We start from the raw sequence: 17,421 nt of genomic DNA on the forward strand, positions 1-17,421 counted from the left end.
GCAGCCGTACGGCCTGTTCAGCTCCAACACTCCAACCTACTCGCCAACAGGCGTCCACATCGCCTCCAACAACCCCTTCTTCGGCTCCCTCCCCTCCAACACAACATCCAGCCATCCATTAATCAACGTCCACTGACTATCATCGCCACACTCTTCAATCGCAATCAACACATCCCTCTTCTTTGCCCCATCCTTCCATTGCACCAACCACTCCGGACACTGTCTGCGCATCTCTTCAACGAAGAAGGTGCGTAGACAGGTGAGCTCGTAGGCTTGAAGCTGTTCGTTGTGGAACTGTACGGCGTCTTTGTCGGCGAGTGCTTCGGGGGTGAGGGGGAGAGGTGGTTGGGGTTGTGTAGTAGTGGATGTGGGTAGGAGACCGTCGAGGAACTGGGGGATTTGACAGGCGTGCCAGGGTGGTACTGTGGTTGTGCATTCCCAGTCTACGATGCCGACTAGACTGCCGGAAGAGGAGACGAGAATGTTGTTCAAGGATATGTCGCCGTTGAACAGTATCGATTCTTCATGTTCGTGCTCCTCCGCTGGTGTTGTGAAGATCTTCGGAATCACCTTTTGGAGTTTGGAATAGATCTCTGACATGCCTTCGGCTTGTTCTTCGTCGTCAGAGTCGTAGCTATCTGAGTCTTCTGCGCGTTGAAGCTTGGTGATGTCGTGCTGCAGGAACGCCATGTGAGCGTCCACGAAGCTGTGGCTGCTTGCGAACCGACCGCGGTAGATGGGCTGCTGGATGTGATCTTCTACGAAGAAAGCTTGTGTGACTGCCTCTCCGACTGTGTAGTGTGTGCTGCGTCCGCTGATGGTAGGCGACCCATTGGAGTGAAGACTGCCTATACCAGAGAGCTTTAAATGATATAGCTGAACCATGAAGGCTACTATTTGCTGGACCAGAAGCTCTTTGTGAAGCCAGGACATCTCATGCCATACTTCTCGGAGTGGACGGCCAGGCATACGCTCCATAAGTATCCATTCAAAGCCCAGAGAATCTTCAAAATTCTCGCTGTGTGCAACAATCTCGGGGACTGGAATGTTGGTCTTCTGGCCGAGGAAGCCTAAAGTAGCGACCTCGCTACTGGTCTTGACTTTTGGTGCTACAGGTAGCGTGACACGAAAGACGAATTGGCCTTTGGAGCAGGAGATCTCGTATAGTTTGTTGAAGGCGCCTTCGGCGAAGGGCTTCAGTTCAATAAGCTCATCTTGTGGCAACTCTAAATGTTTTCGCGCCAGCTCTGTGGCCTTGTCAATGGAGGGCTCTTTGGTCCATGTTGGTCTCGCGCCGAAGAGACCTGGCTTCCAGTATAGGCCTGGTTGTTCAATATTTCGAGGTACAGTTGGCGTTGAATCCATGATAATGGGCTGCTGAGGTTGGTGACCGTGGTGTGGTGTCGATGTTAGGAGGGTAGAAGTGAGGAGGCGTAGTTACAAGCAAACAAAGACAGTGCTGATCGCTTTCACCTGCTTCGTTTGCGCACGGCGAATCAGCGACAAGCTCTTCAGGGCATTGAAAGTGAATACACACAGTGGCGCTGAATATTCACGATGCGCTGATGTCAAATGTCAGCGCGAATAGAGTATCCCATGTACCTTCACACTGCCAGACAGATATCAAGACCTGCAGAAATGGAGCAGGCACATCTTATCGAGCACACTCTCCACCGCAACCTCAAGACAATACAACCATAGACCCATAGAATCCATCCTACAAGTAAGCATCAATATGGGTAAGAAGTTCCGCAAAGCTCTCCTCGCCTTCATCGACGGCATCCCGGACAATAAGCTCGAGGGCGGTTTACCATCTATCCAGAAGACCATCTACGAGGACGAAAACTACAGACTGGACATGCAGAATGTAAGTAATGTTTTTGCACCATCGTCTTCGTCACCCATACTGATCTTAATACGTAGTTAACGACCGGTCCGCCCAAGTGCTATAACATCCAAGTTCAGGTAAACAGGCATGCCCTGTTCACCTCGGCGCGTAAGGCAGGTCAGAAGGGAGCCACCGTAGGTAAAGTTTTAGTGCCCGTTGAAGAGCCGTGGACTGCGTGGGCGATCAAAGAGACGCTCAAGCAGAGCTGCATTGACTTTGGTGATCAATCGAATCAATTCTAGGCGGCTTGGGTGCTTGCGTAAGTTGGTATACCTCGGCGAGTGTTCACGGCGATATTGTTTTCCGACATGGATAGGCGTTTTATACCCGGAAAGGTGTTGATGTTGCACAAGACTAAAAACGATTAGCGACGTCTTGAGCAACGAGTATAGTAGTCCAAGATAGACTTCAATCCGGAAGTCAGGTTTGCCTGAGTCGCATTGACCACATCCCCGCAAGACGTAAAGTTAAAACAAGCAGTGTCAGATGCTCCGTGCCTGAGAACTGTGGACGTGATGACGCCGCAAAAGCTTGCATAGTGACTGAGGACAAGGAGTCCATGGTGACTGATGCTCTGAATGCTGGGGAAAGTCTTGGGACGTGGCTGATTGACGGTGGAGAGGATGGCTGGACGCTTGGATCTTGATAGCGCAGATCACAGAGAGTTTTTAGAGATGATCCCAATAACGAAACAGATTGATCTTCGACCCTGGAGTCAAAGAAGGCTGGGGACCAAGTTGGACAGGTAGTGCATGTAATGGTGATGCGGCGTAAGTGCAGCGTGACACAGACGTCAGTCATCGGTAGTGGTCCTCTGCGGCGTACTAGGTGTGATAGTGACGCAACACATGCTAGGGAACTCGAATCCACCGTAGATGTGGTGGATATGGCTGGTGATGCAGATCAGGGCGGATCGTCGCAGGCTCAGAGTAAACAATGGTTCTGGTTGAGGGAGCGGGCCGTTAGCTAGTCTGCAGTAGGAAAGGGCCGAGGGTCAACGGGCGCTGCAGCAAGCTACGCAGCGCGCACAGTAAACAGAACGATGGACGCCGCTAAGGACGAGGCTGGAGGCTCCGCAAGCCCCATGCGCCGTTCGAACAGCGCATGGCCACGTCGCATAGGCGTCCACAATTGCGGGGAGCGTCGTGAGACGAAGCGACGTGGTTGTGCTGAGGGCGGACGGTCTCAGGCACAGGCTCGACGTTATGCGCTGCAACACAACAATGCCATCCGCAGCGGACCGGTCGCGCGGTGGACAGCAGTATTTGTATATTGAAACAGCGGACTAATCCAGCAGGTCGGTTCAACTGTTAGTGTGTGCAGGCAGACGCTATGCCGCATGCGTCGTGCTGCATTGTGCTGCAGATGGCTGCGGGTCAGCATGGAGCGCTGCGGGCTGCCGTCGAGAGAGGTTGCACACGGCGGGCATGCGGTGGGTCGTTGTCGAGGTCGTATAAACGGCCGTCTTATACCTAATCACTCGACCAGCTGGAGTCGCAGTCCATCGCCAGGCACCTGAGACGAAAAGCATCGGAGGATAATTTTAGGCCAGGTACATCTCATTTCCCCTCGGCAGGGTCAGCCCAATCACCGCGCGCAGAAAGAACGACCGGACCCCTGATCCCTGACGCCGAAGCAGGAGCTAGCCGACGCGGTAGCCTCGCTGTTCGTGCGTGTTGACCATCCCCCAAGGCTCAAGCGTGCCTTCCTCTCTCCACTGTAGAGGCCCATCGCAGCTTCCCTACCCAGTACGCTCTTTCTGCCACTGCGAGCCAGGCCCTCTCCTTCCCTTCTTAGACCGGCACCCCACCGATACGGTCTCTATTTTCTAATACTCTTGCATCGCCATCTCGACACCTACATAGATATACCCCATCCCCGAGGCCTATCTACATGTCGCGAATGGACTCGTGAAGCTGCGCGTCTCCTACTGGCCCGCCATCGTCGATTACCCTACTCCACCACGGCCACTTCCTAGGATTGGATCTATCGACAAGCCATACAGCTTCTACGCGTACAGATATACTCAGCATGCGCCCGTGCCAGTGCTGCGACCATGTTGGCGCTATGATTCTCTCCGAACCTTATCGTCGCCCAACTACTACCTCCTGTTCCCAAAAGCAATCCCGCTCTGGAATAAAAAGGGCTGCCGTCTTCGCTGTCGTCGCCGCATCGATACCGTCCGCAATGGCTCAACGGAGTTGCGTGTCGCTTCAGGGCTCAACCGCCTGCCCGGCCTTTTCCTCCGCCTCTGTCGACACCAATTTGACCGCGAACTTGTACGTCAAATGTGTTTTGATAGACAGAGTGATAGCTAACAGTGAACGCGCATAGTCCATTTCTCCAATACGTTTCAGACACCCAGTCGTTCGACGAGGGCTTGAAGAATTACATTGGTACCGGATATGCACAGCGACAGTCAGTCTAGTTCAAGTCGTACCACGCGACTGTTCATATGTACCAGAAAAACTAACGCATCCCAGGTACGAGAATATATTGGGATGCTCAAGCGTCAACCTTACTAGCACTACCAACCTCTATGCTCGTTACACAACGACTGTCCTTTGTAACGCCATCATCCAATCCTCCAAGAACAGCTGCGGACTCGGCGACACGGAAGCGACACCGCTTTGTGCTGGTGCCTGCGTATGTAGACCGCCTTTGTCGTCCTTTCTCGCGTCGAAATGCTGACCATCTCAGGCCGACTTTGCCATCAGCGAACAGGTCATCGTATCAAGCCCGGATCTGTGCGGCACACCTGGTAACAATGCAGTCCCGGAAATCCGCTCTGACTTCGCCCGCTGCTCCAACCCTGCCAACTCTCTCAGCAGCAGCTGTATCGACGCGACCGAAAACGAGCCCAGCGAATGTGGATACAATGGCAACCTCCAAGGACTCTGCCTCTTCTGTTCCACTAGCACCGTCAACTCTACAGACTCTTGCTGCGTCAACGCAAACGTCGAATCGCGCTGCGTAGGCATTGACCTGCCTACAACCGTCTCGATGCCTCCAGTGTTCCCCTCAAGCACTTCGTCCTCTTCCCCAAGCTCCACAGCCGGCGCCGGATCTGGTGGAGGTGATTCTGGTCTTTCTGGAGGCGCCATCGCTGGTATCGTCATTGGATCACTCGTCGGCGCTGCGGTAATCATCGCAGCCGCCATCTTCTGCTGCATGCGCATGCGGCACAAGAAGAACAGCCAGGCTGGAAGCGTCTTCAACACACCATCGCCATCGCGACGCCACTCTCCCAAGGGGCCCATGCCACCTATGAGCTACGGAGGCGACGGCCAATCTCCCGCTACCATTCTCCCCGGTGCCCGTGTTCAGCGTATGTCGGCTTTGGAAGGATCAGAGTCCTCGGGCCAGAACAGCGATCGAGGCGGCCGTATGACCGCATACGGTGGTTCACAACTTGGTGCCTTTGATTCACCCGAGTCGATACGTGGCCATCTCGCCGGTAACCTCCCTAAACGACAAGGTTCTCTATCCAGCCACTCTGCTCTCGGAGCGAGCTCTTCACCACTCTCTGGATCTGACCAGACGCGCAACTTCTCCAGCCCGGATGGTGTCGCTTCCGGCCAGTCCGAGCAGCTACAGTTCTTCAAAGACTACTATTCCCAGGACGATATCCACCCGAACGACACCGTCGCCACTCTCTGGGCCTACCAACCTCGTGCCGGCGACGAGTTCGAGCTAGAAAGAGGAGATATGCTCAAGGTGGTAGGCATCTGGGATGACGGCTGGGCGACAGGTGTAAGACTTTCCGAATCGGCAGAGCAGTGGGAAGCCCGGAAAGCCGAGCAGCGCGACTCGGGCGTAAGCAACGGCGGCCGACGATCACCCGTCGAATCCGACAGCGAGATCAAGGCTTTCCCCTTGGTCTGCGTGTGCTTGCCACAACACTGGAGGAAGACGATTGAAGGCGACAGCACAGACTCTGGCGGGCATGGCAGTGGAGGTGACCGGATACCTCCAAGCCCCTAAGATGTCCTTGCGTGCCTGGGTCTGTTAACGCTCCCTAGTTGCTCCCTTGTCATCTCCAACCTCAGAACGCCCACCACGTTACGCGCGGTATGGAAAGGGCAAAAGTCGAGTCGCATCCGCAGCACCACCCAATTCGCTAACACGGCCACTACTCTCGAGCACACCAGACGTCCACTCCCTGGGGTCTAGTACACTTATCGGCTCCGACCCTGTCTCCAAATAGTAATGTCGCCACGATGATGTTTGATTTACGCGTTGCTCTTCCCGTTTTTGCGATACACCTTCGATTCTTGGTCCTACCACCACACCCCCCGATCATCGGCCGTCGTTCTACCCCTCCAGGGGTCCCTTTGAACCCCTCGAACACGCCACGGCCGCTGGACCACTTACACCTCTGCTTTGTCACGATCAGCGCGAACCATAGACTGCCTTCGGGTCTAGTGTCTAATACGCTCCTTAACCGTCCCCTGTCGCGCAAGCAAGCCTTTGCTTTGCGCAACAAAAATACAACCTTCTTCGACGTTCTCCCCCAGTAAAATCACGCCAAACTCCCATCTACTTCGGTACATACGACCCTGACCTACCTACCCACCCACCCACCCACCGCGGCTGATTGACGTTTGTTCTATACCCCGCCGCATATCCCATGCGGCGCAACCTTTCCTTTCTTGCTGTTGATTGTTTTCTGTGGAGAGTGAGTGAGTTGAGAGCGCTGGAAGCGATATTGTATATATGACTCCTTGCTTCCGGGGCCAACTCTCGAGGACAAAGGGTTAATGCTTTATCTTGATTATCATTTCTACGATATCCCGCCTGTTGGGTAGGGGAGAGAGAGAGCGAGGGTGTGGTTTGTGGTTGTTTAGTGAATGGTGGCTTTTGCTGTTTTGGATGCTGAGGAGAGAGAGAGGAGATGGTGGTTGGATGGTGGGTTGCTTGCGTTTTGGATAGCTAGGTTTGGCAATGGGAAATACCGGAATATTTGACATGTTGTCTTTTCGGGTAGTGAATGCTTTGTGCTACGAATTCCGGTGAGATCGTCACTTTGCCCAGTCCGGTTGACCCAACGACCTCATTTCTAGAACATCAGCACCGAAGTAAAACCATATCCGCCATTCTACCCATGTCTCAAACCCCCATCCACCAGCCCTCGTCCATCACTTTCCCCTTTCCCCAAACCCTGGCTACCGGCACCTCCCCAAATCCTTACGCCATCTCGAAACACGCAACCGTGGTCACTTATAGCCAAGCATACACCTATAGCATAAGCATGAAACTCCTTTGCCCCGACCCCCCAACAACCGAACCCGGCTCGCCGGTTCAACACCCCCCCGTTCAACACGTTTCTCGAATGCAAATCTCCGAAGCAAAACGCACAAGCCACAGGTACACGTGTTTGATCCTTTGCTTACGTGACGTGACTGCCGTGAGTACAGGGTATAGAAGGGATTAGCATTGCGCGGGGGTGAGATCTGGTTGGGAGGTGGGTGTTTGGTTGAAGTGCTGCACGTGATGAGACGAGATGGGACTGGGTCGATTCAGTGTCGGTTTCTTATGCTTGCGTTTGCATATAGTACTGAAGCGGCATTCTAGAAGATGGAGTTATGGTGTTGATATCGCGAGGGTGTGAGCACCCATCGTCTCATCTATAAACACTTAGACCACGAAGAGCACAAGAAAGCAACGATGACTGGTAAATGATCGTTCATATTTCAGGTTTCATCTCGTCCTAACTCTAATTCCGTCCCAATACCCAAAAGGGCATAACCCAGATTTCCTCCATAGTACCCCGAAGGGAGTGTTCATCGCTAATCCGTAAATTCATCGCATCATTGCAAAGTAAAAGTAAGGTCGCCCAAAGGCACAACCGCCGCCATTGCTCACCCCCGGTATAATCTCTCCATCAAATGGTATCACCTACGATCTTCCCTTCCTCCTTCCGACCTTGCCTAGGCCTCCATCTTCGTTTCGCTTGTGCCAGTCGTCTATCTCGCGTCGAACGCCTTCGCGGTACGACTTGTATTCTTCGCTCGTTTCCACTAGCAGTTGTGGGCAGTGACCTGAACGGCGCAGGTGTCGCTTTAGGTTCTCCCAGCGGCAGTCGGGCTTGAAGGTGCAGTTGGGGTGTGGACACCTGTACGGTCGGAGAGTCTGTGAACATCGTTAGTAAGACGTAGTATTGTATGGCAAGTCTATCCAGGCCTACCTGATGTGTCCTCTCGTGCTTGCTCAAGTTACTTGAGTCAGCACATGTAAACTCGCAGAACCGGCATTTGTGCGGCTTCTTGCCCTCGTGCAGCGCGCTGATGTGGGTTTGCAATTGTGTGTGCGTTGTTGTCGTGTAGCCACAGCGGTCGCATACATACGGTCTCTCGCCTGTGTGTGTCCGCTCGTGGTTGTCTTTGGCTTGGTTGGTTGCAAACGTCTTGTCACAGCCCTCATAGCTACAAGCATATGGGCGGTAGCCTGCATGTCCGAGAAGATGACGAGATAACTTAGAGCGTTGCTTGAAATCTTTGGAATGTGCTTCGCAGCCTTCCCATTGGCAGAAGCAGTGTGTGCAGTTGTCAACGTGTCCGGTCTTGATGTGTTTGTGGAGGGTTTCGGGGCTGTCAAAGACCGCGAGACAGAGGACACCGGGCGCATGTTGCCTGCAGGTTCCGATTAGCTTATGTTTTCATGTGCCGTCTAGCATTCGAGAATAGAAGTGGCTTGGAGGGTCAAGGAACCAATTCGGGCCGACGTACCACTTGCATACACAGGACTGAGCGTCGGTCGCTCCAGCAGCAGATGCCGAACTTGAACCAGCAAACGTTGTCCCGTTGGGCCGTAAGATCTCGCTTTGGACTGCAGAGGCGAGGAAGTCGAGTTTGTTGGCAGCACCGAATGAGCCCCCTGGCTGCAACTCGTTAGGAAACGCCGAACCCGTCAGCATCCACGACTGATCATGGAATGTCTGATCATTGAATCCCATCATTGGGGCGTCTAGGCTGAAAGGATTCGAGGAGTGTAATGAGTTGCGGTCCGCTGACACAGGGCTTGTCGGTAAGCTTGGGTTGAAACCAAAGTTCATAAAGTTGGAGGCTAAACCGTTCCCCTGTGCTATCGACGAGTTCCAAAGGTCCATTTGCTGTTGTGATGCAGATGGTGCGTCACCGCACGCTCTTTGAGGTCCATGGCAGCACGAGTTGTCAATGTGACAGTGGTCGCCAGCGACGTTGAGGTAACAGTGTGGTGGGAAGACTGTTTGGCCAGGGCCCGGCGATGGCTCGGTAGTAAAGGCGCTTTCTAGCGAAGTATAGTTGCTGTGCGACAGCGCTGGCGTTGGCGCGCTCGACGCTATTGTTGTCAGGTCGTCGGCGATGGTGTTGTACCCGTGAGTCTGGGAGAAGCAGGGATATGTCTCAAATGACCCCAGGCCATCGTCGTTTCCATGGAAGCCTTCTTGAAAGTGACAAGGCGCGGTGTCGTAACAGTACACAGTACCGACGGGCGTAGGAGCGGAATGGGCGAAGTGACACTCGTGATGCGAGTCAGGCAGGGTGAAGGGTTGATCGTTGCACTTCTGACAGAAGCAAGACTGGTCTGGACAAGCGGCCTTTGTACACTGAGGGTCTATACAGTCGTCTGTGCAATGGTCGTTTTTCTCGTTACACCGGGGGTCGAAGCAAGCGTCGTCTTCGGGGCAATCGTCGGCAGGGCAAGGCAGTGGAGGACAAGAGGGCTCTAGATGGCACTCTTGACAGAACTTCTCGAAGCAGTCGTCTGGGAAAGTGCAGTCGGCATCGAGGCTGGGTTGTGAGTCGGTGGTGAGTCCGTGATACTCGGTCACTTTCAGGGCGGAAGCCCTCCGCTTAGGTGGGCGCACGTCGCACGTCTCTGGGCAATGAGTGCAACACAAGCTTGGATCAACAGATTGAGTACCGTGTTCAAGCTGGGACGGGGTTGATTGGTCTCGGGTTCGTGCGGCATCATCTTTCAGATCGTCTGCAGCACGCTTGGTACCTGCCACCGGCGCGCCCAAGGAAAACATTGGATCCGTGGTCCAGAAGTCGTCGTCGTCTCCAAAAGCCGAATCGCGATCGCAGTCTACACAGTTATTAGCCATGTTTGCGAGCCCTTGGTGGGAGTTTCAGAGTGTGTGTCTGTCAATGTCGAAAAGTCATGGCGGAGGCCATCACGGTTCTCAAGACTGGGAAAGCACGATGGCGTAATCAGAGTGCCGGGCAAGGTACGAGGGGTAAGTTGAAAGTGTAAAACATACGACTAATCATGCCTCTTGGGGTCTACCCAGACAACCTTACAATACCTACTACAAGGGAAAGGATACGGTTCGGCTGAGATGATGAAGGTATGCGCTTGAGAAGAGTGAATGGAGCCTAACCCGAATGCGTAAAAGCGTATATCCAACTCATGCGCCCTCATTGGCCCTTGGCTCCAGCCTTGGAAGTCGCGACTGTCATGTGTATCGTACCTTTTCCGAAGCCAGGCATCACAGGACTCTAATCACGAGGCTCGATAACCTCGAGACGAGCTTACTGTCGCTACCGAGCTCCGGTGCTATCCCAACGTATGTGAGGCGATTCACGCCTCGGTACCGTCGTGTGCGACCGGACAGAGAGTCCTCCATCCACGGGATGCGGAAGAACTCATTGCGCTACCGCTCTAGTGTACCCACCTACGGCATGCTTGACGTTTGCGATCATCGTCATGCGTAGCCGTCACAAACGCGACGAGAACGTCCAAGAAGAGATGAGAGAAGATGAGCAAACGCAGGCCGGGAGTGTTGGATGCGCAGTTTACACCCTGCCTGAGATGCCGCAGCCGGGAACCGAGAGACGGGTACTTGGCGCCAATCCCACGCGTCGCAATGCACATTTCCCCGCCACGAGGCTGAATGTCTCCGCAACTCTCCCTTGCACCTTGGACCCTACCTTCGCACAGCCACAGTGACGACTACGCCTACGACACTCATAACCAAACATCCTTTGCCTCAGCTTCCCATAACTTCGACTCCTCATTCAAAACCACAGATGGGTAACCTTTGCGGCAAACAGTCCAAAGACAACTTCGAAGGCCAAGGGCGCACACTCGGGTCTGCGCCTGCGCCCGCGACCAAAGCATCTGTGCCGAACAATGTTGCGCCGGCGAAGCCCAAGGTCGGAGGACCAGCGCGGACACTAGGAGACAGCAACCGCGAAGATGATCCGAAGGCTGCCGCCGCCGCTGCAGCAGAGGTATGTACCTACAACCTTGTTTGCGACGATGATAGCTGACACACTACCCAGGCACGCGCAAACAAAGCCACATCCGGCGACCTCCAGAAGAAGCTCGACGCCCAGAAGCGGCAGACGAACAACCAAACCCTCCAGCAAGCCGCCAACGAGAGCCGTCTAGCACGAGAAGCCGACCAAGCGACCGAGACAAGGAACTACAATTGATGCTCATGAAGGGGCAGGATAAGAGAGGGGACTATTGTACATACTGGCCTTTACGATTCACGATATTCATATTGATATTGATACAAAGCGGTGGTTTGGCGCATTTCAGCATACATGAGCCCGGCGTTTGGAGGGAATGTAGCCGTCTTAGACATCCTTACACATGATCTACGAGTTTGTGGTTACAGCGTTGTAGGGGTACAGCAAAGCCAAAAAAACGTTCAGTTTCTAGTTGTCAGGTAAATGTCTTGAATTGGGTCTCTCATAGAGACCTAGAGCACGGTTTGATCATCGCGTCAGGCCTTGCTCTACGCCTCTATGAGACACTCAATCCAAGACATTTACCTGACAACTAGAAACTGAATTACATCCTTTCAAATGGATTGACTCTGTGCCTATGCCTTTCGTCTGACGAAGACTCATTCTATTCTCTCCTCGAACATCACACTTATACCCGACGAAGAAGAGTATCTTATTACATTTTCCATTCGTTCGAACGAGATCGTATATCAATCCCGCCTAACTATCTACTCAACCCGATGCTAAACACCTTGCCGCCCGCCTGCCCGAAAACCCAACCGTGATCTAGAGAGGAGATGGTATAATCCAGGGTATTGTACAGCGAAACCAGGTCGAAAACGACCGCGCAGATGCAATGACCACCAGAGAAAACACCATGCCAATGACGAGATGCAGAGTACGAGAAAGATCATCGTCGCCATATCCCCCCCTTCCCAACCAACCTTGAAGATAAGGCAGCCCAACTAGGCCTAACCACCCGTCATTTATGCAGACAAGACGCCAGACCTACCCAGTCCACCAGCTCCATTGCTAGTTGCGGGATATCGTTGTTGTTTCGCTAGAGGAAAAAGAGACCCTGGATATAAACGCCGTCGCTGGAAAAACGTAGAAGCGATTTTAGAAAGTTGAATGTTGATGCCCAGCCACGCCACTAGAGGTTTCACCCTCCGAGCGGCGCGGGGGCTGTTTTGAGAAGTTCTTTTTGTTCGGCCGTCGCAGTAGATCAAGTAAAAAAGTGTATGATCGAAGCGCCAAGAGGCGAAAAGTCGAAGGGAAACAAATGAAACTGAGTTCGATAGCTTAGGCGGCGACCTCAGATACGGGGGCACGACCACCACCGACGAGCTCAAGAATCTTGCCAGCGACAGCCGCGGGGTAGCCACGAGACAGGCCCTCGTTGACGACTGTCATAGCGGCAGCGCGGTCCTCGACGGCCATGTAGGCGCGGGTCATGGCCTCGTAGGTGCTGGGCTCGCGTCTGCTCTCGGAAACGGACTCGTAGATAGCCTTTGCCTTCTGGATGTCGTGAGCAAGGGCCCAGCCGTGGATGAGAGAGTTGGCAATGTAGGGAGTCATCTCAACGCCACGAGCACGCATGTCGCGGAGGACATCCTCGGTATCCGCGATCTGGTGGTTGGCGACCATGGCCTCGAACAATGCCTGATAGAGGCAGGCCTGAGGACGAACACGGCTGTCGGCGAGCACAGTATCAAAGAGACGACGAGCACCCTCCATGTCGTGCATGACGCAACCCTTGGCGTGGATCAGCGATGAGTAGTGGACGGCTTCCGGGACAGCACCAGCACTGCGAACTTGCTCGAGAACCGACTCCGCAGCCTCCATATCGACAGGCTCAAGGGTAGCGTAGGTGTCGATGAGGAGCTTGTACGTGTGCGTGGTAGGCTCGATGCGCTTAGCACGCATGCGCTCGTAGTAGTTGAGAACCTTGCTGCGATCACGCTTGGTGGTCAGGAAGAACTGCATCATGCTGTGGTACGGCGCAGGACGGGGCTTGTAGTTGGGCATGCTCTCCATCTCCTCGAACAGTTCCTCGGCGAACTTCTCGTCGCTGACACGGCAAAGAGCGTTGACAATGGTACCGTAGGTGACAGAAGTAGGGCGAATACCGAGGTTGCGCATCTCAGAGAAGTAGAACAGGCAGTCGTCGATGCGTCGGGCCTTTCCAAGCTTGCCAATCAGAGCGTTGTACAGGAAGGAAGAAGGCTCAACACCCTCAGACTTGGCGCGGAGGAAGATCTTGACTGCCTCAGTCGCTTCATCGAAGGTCTTGGTCGACTCCTTGAGCGTGGTAATGTAGAGACCAAAAGTGTTGGCTGTCGGCGCAGCACCCATCTCAAGCAAATCCTGGTGATATCTTCCCGCAAGATCACGCTGGTTGCAGGTAAGGCAAGCAGCGACCATGGCGTCCAGGATCGTGACCCAGCCGTATCGCACAATGCGGTACTGAGGTAGGAGGGGAACATCCTGCTTGGCGAGGTTAAGGATATCATGAGCAAGAGTCAGGCGGTCTTCCTTGGCAGCGGCAGTGATAAGCTTAGCATAAGTGAAGAATCGAGGGTGGCGGCCAGCTCGGCGCATGTTCCTGAACTTCATCAAAGCCTCGTTGAGGTGAGATGATGATCGTCCGTGAGTCTTTTCCAGAAGTTCGGTGATGGCAACAGAGCCCTTGTTGTCGGTAGATGCGGCGTAAGGGTCGTATTGATCCTCGAACGTGGGAGCTGACGGGGTGATAGGAGCTTGGACAGGGTAGGCGGCGAATGGTGCTGGTGAGTACAAAGCCTCCGGAGCGGGATGCTTGTAGGCGTACCATCGATGCTGGAGATCACCCCTGTCGAGCTTGGTGAGCACTTGTTCAACAAGACCGGAAGTTGTCTTGTTGACTGGTGTGCCATTTGCGGCGATGACTTCGAGAAGATGGGCGAACCGTGCAACGTGAGCAACGTCAACTTCGGCCTCCTGGAGTAGAATTCCAGATTGAACTTGCATTAGAAGCGTGATGTCGTCGAAGTTGAGTTGTACGATGGCCTCAGGTCCCATTCCAGCAAGTAGGTGGTGAGCAACTGGGGTGACTAGGCCGCCGTTTTCAATCATCGTCCACATCAGTTCCATGCTAGCCCGCGGCGGAAGGAAGATACCACGCTTCATCATGAACTGACCCATAACCTCGATAGCCTCGTCGATGTGCTCTACGGTCTCCATCTTAGCTTGGTTAGAGCCAGACTGAGAGTCCCGTATGCGAGCAAACATTTGACGACCTTGACGAAGACCGCGTTCTGCGTGTCCACTACCAATTAATGCAATACTGTGCATGGCAGTGGGCTCGATGAAGTCGGCCTTGGTGGGAGAAAGCTCGAGCATTCTCCAGAAGACCTCAGCAGCTTCGATGTTTCCAGTGCGGATGTGCATAGCACCCATCGCCATGGCTGGCCGTGACAGGTCAACCTCAGCTGGAAGATCATCGAAAGCCTGAGTGGCAATCTCTACGGCATCGCGATCCGCAGCCTTGATGCAGATAGCGGCCATAGCAATCTGACGCGCCTGTGGGCTGAGGTACTCCGTTGCGTGCACGTAGGCTTGGTCGAAAGAACCGTTCCTGAGCCATTCGGGAAGGAAAGCCTTGAGACCGACGATGTCGCGGACGGAAGTGACGTCTTCTGGTGTGGCGAGCGCACTCTCGATCTTGGACAGGAACTTCTCAGCTCCCTCAATGCGGCCACATACTGTGTACGCCTTTACAAGAGCGGCATACACGTCGTTGTCTCTCCTAGTAATCTCGAGCTCGCCATTGTCGTTTGAGATTGCCAGAGCTTTGTACTCATCGTAGCACTCAACGGCGCTCTTCAGATCGCCAGACTTGCCGAAAGCTTGGATCATTGGAACGAACATCTCGGCAGCCGGAGTCACACTGTGAGATTCCATATGGGAGTAGATTCGGACCATGTCATCTACACGGTCGCTCTCCGCGCAGGCGGTGACGAGCAGCCGGTAGGTCTTTTCGGAGAATGTTCGGTTGGCCTCGACGTGGACGGCAGCATCGAAAAGCTTAATGGCGACTGAGAGCGATCCGTCCTCAGCGAGGATGGCATAGTCAGTCTCGTGAGACTGAAGCATGAAGCTGCCCTCCTCTTCCATACCACCGTATCGCAGACGCCTGTCTTCGAAGCTTTGCTTCTGAGAAACAACTTCAAGAGAGCGGACGGATAGGAGTTCGATCAGGGTGGTGTACGTAGCAGTGTCAGGAACAACACGTCGACGAAGCATGTCAGAGTATACATCCAGAGCCTTGGGGACGACCTGATGCTGGGCCCGGGGAAGGTGGATCGCAGCAGATAGCAGGGCGTTGTATGCGGTGGCTGATGGCTTGACATCAGAACGAAGCATAGCCTCGAAGACAGCGGGTACTTCGGCATAGTTGCGGTTGATTGCCAACTTCTGCAACTGTACGGTGTATTCGTCGTGCGCTTCGATTGGGCTGGTGGCGATGGTCGACTCGGTGCGGCTCAGAATTGACGAGTTCACAAGAGTGTCCGCAACGGTTGCGGGCGACTCTGAACGGGCCTCTTCTATTGGCGAAAGCTCTTCCTCAATGGCTTGGGCAACCTCGCTATCGACCTTGTACCGTGCCACCTCTTGTGCAATTGCCTCGTCCACTTGTGCCAGCGCAATCTTCTCCGCCTCTTCACCACCGACAGCCTTCTTGAAGTCCTCTACTTGGCTGGTGCTGTATGCGCGGTTGACACCGGCACGCGCGGGAACCGGTTCTGCCACCTCTTCAATCGCAACACTGCTCTCCTTGGCCTCCGCCGCAGCCTTGGAGCTGGCAGGATCCCATTCGATGAGCTTGCGGAACTGGAACTGCGACCACTCCTTGTCCTCCGTCTTCTGCTGGTGTTTCTGCCATGCTGTGTAGTATGCGGCTAGACCGGAGTCCTGGTGGTCGTGTTGTCCGGCGGCGAGCGCCTTGAGCGCGCTCGTTGTAGACGATGTCGAGGTGAAGGCATGTTGGTTCTTGAGGCCCTTGCGGAAGCGGTCGTGTTGGAGGGAGGCGAGGGGGTTGTTCTGGCTTACACCAGCAACTACTGATTGAGCATAACCGTGAGTAAAGCCCTTGGCAAGACTCTGGCGCGCGAGATGGAAACTCTTAAACACCATTTAGGAATTTGAGGAGCCCTCCAGATGGATAGGGTGAGACTGTCGATGGTCAGTACAATTTGTCTCGAGTGTGATTCCGATGGTGGAAATGCTCCGAGCGACTGGACATCGGCCCGCGACCAATTTTGGGGGTTAGGCAACAACTTTGTGGCTCGCGTGCGCGTGTCGCGATGGTGAGAGCAATTGATGGCAATTGAAGGAGAGGGCACCTACTATTCTCGGGATCCCTACGCGTCGGTGCAGGTTCATTTGACGATGGCCGTCAAACAAACGCGCTTTCGGATGTAAGGAATCGTGTGGTTGTGGGGAAATTGGCCGGTGTTTAGTGAACCTTAACGCCCCAAGTGTGTATAGTCGAATGCTCGGAAGGAGTCGCAATTCTATTAGAAGTAGAAGGGGATGCGACAGAGAAAAAGCAAGGCGCACGGTGGCCTGGAGAGAGATATTGTCAGCCTCGAAGGCAAGTTGGTTAGCGGGAGTCAAAAGGAAGCTTCGCGCACAGTTCGTAGTCGTCATGAAAAGGTAGGACCGATGCAATGGACGCTAAAATTGGCCGAAAAATTATCGCAGGTCGCGCTCCCACGTTTGCCTAGCGTTCGCTCACGCGAGCCCGGCGACGTGTCCCCTCGGGGAGGGAAGTATACGCCTCCGACCCAATCGTCGACGCGCGCTCTCTCGCGTCCCTGGCAACGTCGGAGCCGGATCGATTGTGGCACCGCGCCGTCCAGGACGCCCATCGAACTCTGGATGACTCAGACAGAACGACGAGAAGAACACGGCCTGCACCCCGCATGGATCTGGCCTGCTGCAGGATTTGACTAGCACCTGATGGCTTAAATCCGCCGTTCCGGTTCCATACGCCGTGCCCATCGGAGGCGAACTGCTGCATGTGAATTGCGGCGCCGTACACGTGCACGTGACGAAAGTTATTATCATCGTGACAATTCCTCCTAACCGCACTCGGCATCCTCGAAGAAACGGTGTATACCGGCAGCTGCAAGAGTTCGTGGCAGAAGCTCAGTGACCCACCGCGCCTGCAGTCAGGTCTCTAGTCTACGCTGCACACCCCGCGAGACAGCCATCTCCAGCCCCCTCCAACATTGCGCGAATACTGCTGCCTATTATCAATCCGACTAA

General features: G+C 54.3%; 6 protein-coding genes across 6 annotated transcripts; 3 read left to right on the forward strand and 3 right to left on the reverse strand.

Moving 5' to 3' along the window:
- Positions 1 to 36: 36 nt before the first annotated feature.
- J4E84_005831 (uncharacterized protein) lies at positions 37 to 1,365 on the reverse strand (the record flags this gene model as incomplete). The annotated part of the gene is made up of 1 exon (XM_049388423.1): positions 37 to 1,365. The coding sequence occupies one exon, from the start codon at positions 1,363 to 1,365 to the stop codon at positions 37 to 39; it is 1,329 nt and encodes a 442-aa protein (XP_049243968.1).
- A 370-nt stretch (positions 1,366 to 1,735) lies between these two features.
- On the forward strand, positions 1,736 to 2,130 carry J4E84_005832 (uncharacterized protein; the record flags this gene model as incomplete). The annotated part of the gene is made up of 2 exons (XM_049388424.1): positions 1,736 to 1,867; positions 1,924 to 2,130. 2 exons carry the CDS (start codon positions 1,736 to 1,738, stop codon positions 2,128 to 2,130), a joined length of 339 nt encoding a protein of 112 aa, XP_049243969.1.
- A 1,945-nt stretch (positions 2,131 to 4,075) lies between these two features.
- J4E84_005833 (uncharacterized protein) lies at positions 4,076 to 5,872 on the forward strand (the record flags this gene model as incomplete). The annotated part of the gene is made up of 4 exons (XM_049388425.1): positions 4,076 to 4,167; positions 4,223 to 4,306; positions 4,372 to 4,534; positions 4,589 to 5,872. 4 exons carry the CDS (start codon positions 4,076 to 4,078, stop codon positions 5,870 to 5,872), a joined length of 1,623 nt encoding a protein of 540 aa, XP_049243970.1.
- Positions 5,873 to 7,786: 1,914 nt separating this feature from the next.
- Positions 7,787 to 8,142, reverse strand: J4E84_005834 (uncharacterized protein; the record flags this gene model as incomplete). The annotated part of the gene is made up of 2 exons (XM_049388426.1): positions 7,787 to 8,020; positions 8,137 to 8,142. The coding sequence occupies 2 exons, from the start codon at positions 8,140 to 8,142 to the stop codon at positions 7,787 to 7,789; spliced, it is 240 nt and encodes a 79-aa protein (XP_049243971.1).
- Positions 8,143 to 10,902: 2,760 nt separating this feature from the next.
- Positions 10,903 to 11,310, forward strand: J4E84_005835 (uncharacterized protein; the record flags this gene model as incomplete). Its single annotated transcript, XM_049388427.1, has 2 exons — positions 10,903 to 11,106; positions 11,158 to 11,310. The coding sequence occupies 2 exons, from the start codon at positions 10,903 to 10,905 to the stop codon at positions 11,308 to 11,310; spliced, it is 357 nt and encodes a 118-aa protein (XP_049243972.1).
- Positions 11,311 to 12,411: 1,101 nt separating this feature from the next.
- J4E84_005836 (uncharacterized protein) lies at positions 12,412 to 16,284 on the reverse strand (the record flags this gene model as incomplete). The annotated part of the gene is made up of 1 exon (XM_049388428.1): positions 12,412 to 16,284. The coding sequence occupies one exon, from the start codon at positions 16,282 to 16,284 to the stop codon at positions 12,412 to 12,414; it is 3,873 nt and encodes a 1,290-aa protein (XP_049243973.1).
- Positions 16,285 to 17,421: the final 1,137 nt, after the last annotated feature.

This window comes from Alternaria hordeiaustralica (genome assembly GCF_023758085.1).
Source record: "Alternaria hordeiaustralica strain BMP 2776 chromosome Unknown scaffold_10, whole genome shotgun sequence".
Taxonomy (NCBI): Eukaryota; Fungi; Ascomycota; class Dothideomycetes; order Pleosporales; family Pleosporaceae; genus Alternaria; species Alternaria hordeiaustralica.